This window comes from Octopus bimaculoides, chromosome 21 (genome assembly GCF_001194135.2).
Source record: "Octopus bimaculoides isolate UCB-OBI-ISO-001 chromosome 21, ASM119413v2, whole genome shotgun sequence".
NCBI lineage: Eukaryota > Metazoa > Mollusca > Cephalopoda > Octopoda > Octopodidae > Octopus > Octopus bimaculoides.
This window is the reverse complement of record NC_069001.1, coordinates 32,672,305-32,682,150: the sequence shown is the minus strand read 5'-3', so window position 1 is coordinate 32,682,150 and position 9,846 is coordinate 32,672,305. Positions and strand designations below refer to the sequence as shown.

The window sequence follows — 9,846 nt, the reverse complement described above, 5'->3', positions numbered from 1 at the left end:
TTCATGTCCTAGGTTCAAATTCCACCAAGGCCCACATTACCTTTCATTCTTTTGGGGGCCAACAAAATAAATACCACTTAAACACTGGGGGGTCAATGTAATCAACTTACCCCACCTCCAATTGCTGGCCTTGTGCCAAAATTTAAAATCAATATTTTAGAGCAGTCGGGTTGATGTAAATTGACTTACTCCTTCCCAGGAATTGCTGCCTTGTGCCGAAATTTGAAACCAATGTAAGACACACATAAGATCTTAAAGGAAGGAAATATGTATCCGCGATAATGTTTAAGGGATATATTAATGACCAGGCTACTAGAAGTTATTATATACTGCCAGTCACAATGCACATCCAATTCTTTCTTGATTACATCACTCTTTTCTATTTCAGCCCAAATCCTTTAAATTGTCTTCCCATTTTGTGGAGACCTTCCAGGTGGTGTTTTCCAATCTCTTGGCTACAACTAAGTAACTGTACAGGTCCACCTGTTACTTGTTAACCTTGCAGTATATCCAATCCAGTGCTTTCAGCCTTCTGTGATCACAGTTTGCTCAGATTCATTCTCAAATTACCTCATTTCGGTTATGCCTTTGCAATGAATATCAAAGGCAAGCTACTAACACACCTCAAATTTGCAGACGACATCATAGTCATCACTGAGACCACAAATAATCTGTGAACCATGCTGACAGAGCTGGATACCCATAGCTCAGCAGGTCTTAAAATGAATCCCATAGAAACAAAACGTGAACTGAAAACGTAGCACAAGGTAGAATACAATTCTATATTCCTGAGATGGAGAATTTATATTATGTCTACTGTTTATATTAATCGGATTGATAACCTCATCTTGACTCTTTACTCTCTTTTACTTGTTTCAGTCATTTGACTGTGGCCATGCTGGAGCACCGCCTTTAGTCGAGCAAATCGACCCCAGGACTTATTCTTTGTAAGCCTAGTACTTATTCTATCGGTCTCCTTTTGCCGAACCGCTAAGTTACAGGGACGTAAACACACCAGCATCGGTTGTCAAGCGATGTTGGGGGGACAAACAGACACACACATACATATATATATATACATACATATATACGACGGGCTTCTTTCAGTTTCCGTCTACCAAATCCACTCACAAGGCTTTGGTTGGCCCGAGGCTATAGTAGAAGACACTTGCCCAAGGTGCCATGCAGTGGGACTGAACCCGGAACCATGTGGTTGGTAAGCAAGCTACTTACCACACAGCCACTCCTACGCCTATCACTGCTAACTTTCACTATGTTTCAGCAGTTGTATGTTCTAGGCTCCTTCGGGTGTCTTGCGTTGAAATCTGTCGTTGCGTTTGAATTTCAGTCCTTACACTTTATTTGATCTACAGGAGTACAGTGTTCTCGTTCCATTCTCTGTAGCCCTGTAGATCAAATAAAGGGTCGAATTCGAAATTCTGATACAACAACTGATTTCAACACAAAACACGAGGAGGGTGAAGCGTAAAACAACCAAAATGTAGTGAAAATAACAATCAAGATGAGGGCAGGAGTCCGACCAATATAAACAGAATAGAGTTATGAAACTATAAAATCAAGGAGGCAAAGGATTACATCAACATAGAGCACACAGTAAATATCTATATATTATACTTTAACCCTTTCGCATTCTGATGACTGTCAAATGTAATACTTATTTACACCATTTCAAGCGTGGCCGTTGATCGTTACCAACGTCGCCTCCCTGGCACTTGTGCCAGTGACACGTGAAAAGACATTCGAGTGAGATCGTTGCCAGTGCTAATGGACTGGCTCCTGTGCAGGTGGCACGTAAAATACACCATTTCGAGCATGGCCGTCGCCAGTACCACCTGACTAGCCCTCGTGCCGGTGGCACGTAAAACGCCTACTACACTCTCGGAGTGGTTGGCATTAGGAAAGGAATCCATCTGTAGAAACTCTGCCAAATCAGATCGGAGCCTGGTGTCGCCTCCTGGTCCACTAGTCCTCAGTCAAATCGTCCAATCCATGCTAACATGGAAAGTGGATGTTAAACGACGATGATGATTTAGTCACATTGTTTTGAATTAATTATGCATTATCTCATAGCTTCAAGATTTTGATGATGTGAATGTTTATTTTTTTAATGACATCGTAGGGTAGGTGTGAGAGGCCAAATCTAGCCATTTTGAATACAAAACAGGTAGAATATGGCTGGTTTAAATGCTAATGGGTTAAGCAAAGACGAATCAGTATGGCTTTGCTACCTTTCATCAACATTCTGGTCAATCTGGACTGACTCAGGGTTAAACAACATAAGACACCAAAGTAACACAAAACTGAAATCAATGTTTAACTTTTTTTTAAAATTTAAATTTAATTTTAAAAATTCCTAATCATGCGCACATAAATACTGAATAATTTTGGAGGTATTTTCGATTGAAGACGTGGTGTATAAATGACATGTAAATAACATAAACATACAAATACAATCATAAACAGGATGAAAAGAAAGAGGAGGATAAAATTTTGTTTTACTTAAATAAGATAGAGTTAAAGATAACTTTGGCAAAGGTCTCAATTCTCACCGAATTTCTCGTCGTTTTTTGTTTTCAGTTCTTGAAGAGCTGTTATTATGTTTATTCCTAATTTTGGTTAATGTCTCGTCTCCCGAAAACTTTCTCTTTTTGGAATGTTTCCTTGAAGAATGTTTACTTCCATGCTTAGTGCTATGCTTTGACAAATGTTTTTTGCTGTGGGAACTGACCTTCATTTGTGAAGATGAGATTTTGCATGAGGAAGTTTGGTCTTTCTTCTTATCATCACCATCATCATCGCTCACAATCTCTCCACTTTCTAAGCCTACACACTCAGTTTCTGACTGTTCAGTGACTGCATGTAAATCACTTTGTGGCTGAGGAGAAAATGTTTTGAGAGAATTCTGATCTTCTCTCAGACTGTCATTACTACAATATTCCTCATCACGAGTCTGATAGATATCAACTAACTGTGTTGTATCTTCACAATCTTCATTTTGTTGCTTTCTGTTATGGGCAGCAATTTCTTGTGATAGCTTCTTCTTCATTTCATTCAAAAACTCCAAACTGTGATTCTCTGCAAGTTCGTCATCTGGGATTGAATTTTCTATAGACAGATTACATTCAGTTTTACTTGGCGAAAACAGTTTACGAACAATGGTTTTGCTTCTTGGCACAGCATCCTCACAATCAGAATCTTCGCTGCTTGTTGAGTCTTGTGTTCTCGAGTTTGTTGCACTGCTAGAAAAGCAAGGAATAATTATTGGAGAATGAGAATCTTCTAAATTAGATATTCCAAAACATTTAATAACTATAGGTTCTGGACTATTGAATACTTTTGAGGTTTTATACTTTGGTGGTGAAATAACAGGCGAGTGGTTTCTGTCACACTTAGTTGTCAATTCTGGAGAAGTTACAACTAGTTCACACATTTCACTGTGATGTTTGTCACTTGGAGAGAATTTTCCAGGAGAAGATTTAGAGCTCTCTGCATCAGATCCTGCAGATTTTACAGACTGTTTTGCTGATATACTGATTCGTTCTACAGACTGCTGACAATCAATCAACTTAGAATCTTGTCTCTTGGCACTACCAGACTCACTGGAGTTGTTAGATAAATTGTGCTTCTCTTTGAGGGGAGTAGTATGAGATTTTCTATTCTCAGACCTTGAAGACAATTTTTGTGTAGATGAAGGTGTCTTTTGATAATGATGTTTACTACTGCCCCTTTTGTGTTCTCTTGAGGAATTTTCCATTTTTGTATCTGAAATATTACTTCTAGTTTTGGAGTGTCTTGAAGATTTCCTTTCCAATGATCGATTATCTTTTGTTTCAGGCTTCTGTAAATCTCGACGACTCGAGTGCGTTTCTTCATATCTTCGGTCATCATGCCTTCGTTCTTTTGAGCCAGAATGGTGAGAATTGGACTTACTATCAAAATATCGGGGACTTTTTATATCAGACTGTCTTGAATGTCTCCTATCATTTTCTTTGGTGTCTCTTTGATCTCTTTGAGAAGGTTTGTGTCTCTGATGATGAGAATTCCAATGTGAATATCCCGACTGCCTCTGTTTCAAACACTTTTCTTTTTCATAGAACTCTATTCTGGAAAGAGAACAAGAAATCAAAAAAATAATGTTACATTGTAAAATCACATCTTCAACTATCAGAGTGAGAAACAAAGAATACATATGTTGCATGTTCTACAAGTTCATACGTTGATTTGTATTGACATCATCCTCATACTCATTTAATGTCTGTTTTACATGCTGGCCAGCCAGAGAGCTTGTACTGAGCTCCAATTATAATTGGCCAATCAGTGTTACCACTGAAAAACATGAAATGCTTGTGGCTCAAGCATTCATTCAAAGTCTCCAGAAATCAGAAAGCAGGGTTCTCAATGAACTAGGCATCTCCTGCAGATCCCTAAGCTGACTTATGAATTACTTAAGTTTAACAAAGAAATAGAGAAATGATAAGAAGATTCCATTCATATTAAGCAACCATTTACCTACTTTGCCCACCTGTATATACCTCCTTGTCTTAACATCAAAGGATCGATACTTATAAGCAAGCATCACAAGGCTTTGGTTGGCCTGAGGTTATAGTAGAAGATACTTGCCCAAGATGGTATACAGTGGGACTCAACCCCAAACCATGTGGTTGTGAAGCTTCTTACCACAACCACGCATATATAGGTGCAATGGCCCAGTGGTTAGGGTAGCGGACTTGCGGTCATAGGATCATGGTTTCAATTCCCAGACTGAGCGTTGTGAGTGTTTATTGAGCAAAAACACCTAAAGCTCCATGAGGCACCAGCAGGGGCAAACCCTGCTGTACTCTTTCACCACAACTTTCTCTCACTCTTTCTTCCCGTTTCCGTTGTACCTGTATTTCAAAGGGCCAGCCTTGTCACCCTCTGTGTCACGCCCGAGAACTACGTTAAGGGTACACGTGTCTGTGGAGTGTTCAGCCACTTGCATGTTAATTTCATGAGCAGGCTGTTCCGTTGATCGGATTAACTGGAACCCTCATCGTCATAACCGACAGAGTGCCACGTTATATATATATATATATGAGGGGCATCTTTCAGTTTCCATCTACCAAATTCACTAACAAGGCTTTGGTCAGCCTGAGGCTATAGTTAAAGACACTTGCCCAAGGTGCTACAGAGCTGGAGTGAATCCAAAATCATATGGCTGGGAAACAAGCTTTTTAACCATACACCCACTTCTGCACCTATTGCACCAAACTGCAAAACACTGCCTCAGAATAAGTCACCACCCAACACATGCTAGCATGGAAAAACAAAAGTAAAACAAAAACCAAATAGACTTACTGCTCTCTTAAAGAAATAATATTACCACTTTTCCCCTTGATTGTCAAGCATGCAGTTTTGTACAGATTCAATATATTCTTTTGCAAGTTAGTATTTTTCTCCTCCAATATCTCCATTGCAGCAGTGCGTTCTTTCACAGTATTTTCCAAAGTAGCAATCTTCTGCATAGCTTCCTGGTATTTTTGTTGCAACTGAAACGAAGAATAGATATTTTTCATGGTTAAGACTCTTACTTTGAAACATGGTCTTAGGTTCAGTCCTATTTCACGGTACCATTGAGTAAAGGTTTTCTAGTAGAGCCCCAGGCTGACCCATGCTTTGTGAGTGAATTTTAGGAAACAGAAACTAAGTGGAAGCCCATTGTTTTTGTGTGTGTGTGTGTGTGTGTGTTTATGCTTCATACCACACCACTTGGTAGCCAATCCATCCATACATCAAAACCTGTTGTCAAACAAGGACCATTTGAACAGAAGGTGATGTTGTGTATTTGGTGGAATTTCAAGGGGTGTTGCACTTTGAGCTTGTCCCAGAAGGTCATGCTGTGAGCACTAACCTTTATGCTCAACAACTGCAGTGAGTATGTGATGTTTTGAAAGCCCACTACCTGGCACTAGTCAATCGAAGACGTGCATTCCTACAGCATTACAATGCCCCAGCACACACTGCCAATGTAACCAAGCACAAATCTGAGGAACTTGAAGGGCTGGAAGTGCTGCCTGACCTTGCACCATCAGATTAGCACACTTTCCGAGCCATGGCTCTCATTTCCAGCACAGAGAGAATTTCAACAATGTGGATGGTGTTGAAAATGGGAGCAGGGAATTTTCTGCTTCTGAAACAGCTAAATGGTATAAGCATGGAATTGAGCTTCTGGCACAACAGTGACAACAGACAATAAAATATGATGGGATATATTTCGAGGACTAAACGCTTTAATTGTAGGATCATTGTGTCGCCAACAACATTATAACACCTGAGCAAGCTGGACGAAAGAAGGAGCTACTAATTAACAAAATGATCCAGTAAAAAACAGCTGAAAGTCACAGGAACTTAACTGTATTGTGGGTGGACTACCAGAAGGCTTTTGATAATATACCAAATGGTTGGATTATCAAGGCTTTACTGTAAGCCAAAAGTCCCCCAACCACTAGTGAGCGTTACAGACCAAGATTTGGTACGCTCCTTAGGAGTGATAACTTAATTAAAGCTTGTAAATAAGTATGCATTACATTTGACTGAGTAATCTGAAAGCTAAAGGGTCAATGTTAGACCTTGATTCTTTTTTTTTTTTACAAACCTCATTAATAGAATCCTTTTCGCATTCAAAGTCTTCCTGGAGAATATCATCATAAAGGTCAAGGTCACCATTTAGTTGTCGCTCAGTAAATTCTAATAAACTCATCTTTGCATATCAGCTATGGACTACAATGAGAAATGAAAGTAGTTTTGTTAAGAAAGCTTTAACTTCATGTAGCACACAGATATAACTGTTAACACAGACATGCAGATAGGATGGCAAGCTGGTAAGATTGCTAGCATGCCAGGGAAAAATAACTGTTAATACACACATGCAGATAGGGTGGCAAACTGGTAGAATCATTAGCACATAGGGCAAAATGCTTAATGGCATTTCATCTGTCTTTATGTTCTGAGCTTAAACTCTGCTGACTTCGACTTTGCCTTTCATCCCTTATCCACTTACCCTTCCACTGAAATTTTTGGCCTTGTACCAAAATTTGAAACCAATATTCATATGCAAACACTGTGCAGCAATATTAACGTACCTGCTAGCTTATATAACACTCCAAAACCAAAAAAAATGGGGAGGGGCTTTGAAACGTTTTTGACACTATAAGGTGTCACTGATTTATTTGACATAAAGTCCAACTAATTAGGGAGAGAGTTAGTCTTGATGAGATGTAGTTTGGTTTTGTGTCAGGGACAGTAGACCTATGATCAAAGATGTTCCCGACAGACCATCCCATCGTTTTGTATGTCTCCAACTACATTGTCTAATCTGTCCTTCCATCTTGTTTTTCTTCTCTTTTTTAATATTGGATGTTGTTTCAAGGAAATTTAGCAGCTATTTCTAGCACGTCGAGCAACTACTTCGTAGCAGCCTCGTATCCCCTGAATAATTTTTACTTCCAGTAAAAATATGTCGCCAAATAGAAGTTTCAAATTTCTTTTGCAGATAAAAACAAATAACAACTGAATGGTATTTGAACTGGCGATGTCCAAGTCTTTCAAAAAGATATCATTGACGTGAATAGAAGAAATGTTTGCAACCACACACAAATCGCTCTCACCTCACTTGTTATTCAGCGTGAACGACTTAACTTTACTTCCGTATACCGATTCATGTTCCAAAGTAAATGCTTGATTAATAATGTATTTATTCATTCTAAATGCGTTCTGGCTGATCCGAACGTGAATATAGATCGTTGTTGCTTTTCCTCTTGTATACCGCACTTGACCTGAACAGCCACCATAAGAACTGGCACTCTTCGCACCCATCAAAACGAAAATATTCAATCACAGACCACAGATCGATGACTCGGATAAAACTTTACACCGATGACGATAGATTGTAGTTGCTTTTTCTTACGTTCAAATTTTCCAAAACGTATTTAAGAATGAACAGATACGTTAAGATTCTCCATGTTCTGCGAGCAACTCAAGAATTAAATCAGCGTGGCTGTTTTCTTTTTTTTTTTTTTACCAACCACATGGTTCCGAGTTCAGCCCCAAAGCGTGGCACCGCGAGCAAGTTTCTTCCCCTTATAGCCACAGGCTAACCAAAGCTTTGTGAGTGGATTTAGTAGACGAAAATTGAAAAAAAAAAAGCTCTTCTCTATAGTCTCGGGCCGTCCAAAGCCTTGAGTGGATGTGGTAGACCGAAACTGAAAGAAGCTCGTCGTATATGTGTGTGTGTGTGTGTTTGCGCTCACCACCGCTTGATAACCGGTGTTGGTGTGTTTACCTCCCCGTGACTTAGAGGTTTGGTAAAAACGATGATAGCACCGGTTAAAAAAAAGTACTGGAGTCGATTCGTTCAACTATAATCCTTAAGGCAATATCCCAACATAGCAGTCTAATGACAGAAACAATTAAAAGATAAATATTTGTTCATCTTCGTGTATGTCCCCCACCAATGCTTTTGTAACTTAGTGATTCGGCAAAAAGCACCGCTAGAATAAGTACCAGATTCAAAAATAAGCTGCTGTCGATCTATTCGACTAAACCCTTCAAGACGGCGACCTTTTATGGTCGCAGTCCAATGACTGAAACGAGTAAAGGAGTAGATAAAAGATTTTACTTTGAGGTCGGTTTGTTTTTTTTTTTTAATTTTGTTCGCTGATTTCAAGGTAAACTGCATTGATTAACCAAAACTTGGATAACGCATAAATGTAAAACAGTTCGTATCGGGAATTGACATCGGTTTACCGTATAACTCACTACTCGCAAAACGCGTGAATTTATACAATAGAATAAGAAAGAAAAAAAAGTGGCGAAAATGCTGGAATCGTAGTTGAAACTTATAAAACATACCTGAAAATTTACGGTTGTTCCAAATTCTATTTGGTATTTAGGTAAAAATTATTTACGAAAATGAACAATCGGTTGGTGTTCGAGTGATAATATTGGAGAGATCATTACACGACTTAAATTATATATAAGTCTTAAGATATAAATGGAAGTTAAAATGATAAATGGTGAGTGAGTTGATAAAAATGAATTTTAAAAATTAGACGATGGATATGTGTCTAGAAAATGGTTTGATTTATGCTAAACGCCTCATAGCTCTTGCATTTGGATTAATTTTTCACAGTTCGCGCGTTTTTTTGTTTTTTTTATCTGAGTTGTATATATCAGCCTCGTTGTCGAAATGTTAGGATGTCACTTGGTCGTGACCCCGTATCGTGTGTATTGGCTATTTGGGGTCTGTGTGTGTTTGTGTGTATCTCAGCATCAGTGTGTGTTTATATCGGCATTGTTTCGTTTCAGTCAACTCGAACAAAAGAATGCCTTTATATCTATCTGTGTGCGTGAGTGCTTGAATGTATCTCTCTTTGTGCGTGTATCTTTATATCTATATGTGTGTGTATGTTTGTATTTATGTGTGCATGTGTACGTGATTGTATCTATTTGTGTGTGTGTGTTTGGGTATGTGTTCGTAGCTATCTGTGTGCGTGTTTTTGTATCTATCTGGATGTGTGTGTGTACGAATCTATCAGTGTTCGCATACGTATGATCCCTAATTGAATGAAATTAATCTTTTTTTTTATCGAATAAATAGAATATTTATTTAGCAACAAATTTTTACAGAAAGAAAAAAAACTTAAAACTATAAAAGGTTAAATTATCGAGACAAAAAAAAAAAAAACAGAATTATTTCAACATGGAAACAAAGAAAAAAAAGGAGAATGAAACAGTACAAGATAGGGGCGAGGGATTAACAGGTTGTACACCCCAACCCGAATGGTG

The 9,846-nt window shown here is 38.6% G+C and overlaps 1 protein-coding gene across 5 annotated transcripts in view; it reads right to left on the bottom strand.

The window, feature by feature from the left end:
* Positions 1-2,085: 2,085 nt before the first annotated feature.
* Positions 2,086-9,846, bottom strand: part of LOC106882020 (serine/arginine repetitive matrix protein 5) — a 16,758-nt gene continuing 8,997 nt past the window's right edge. For 2 of the 5 annotated variants that reach the window (XM_014932580.2, XM_014932578.2), the window contains exons 2-4: positions 6,656-6,780; positions 5,359-5,549; positions 2,086-4,124 (exon numbers count right to left, since the gene is read on the bottom strand). In XM_014932580.2, the coding sequence (XP_014788066.1) occupies positions 2,567-4,124; positions 5,359-5,549; positions 6,656-6,760 (1,854 nt within the window). In that variant the 5' untranslated portion in view covers positions 6,761-6,780 and the 3' untranslated portion in view covers positions 2,086-2,566. The other 3 variants (XM_014932577.2, XM_014932579.2, XM_014932581.2) reach the window with 3 other exon arrangements.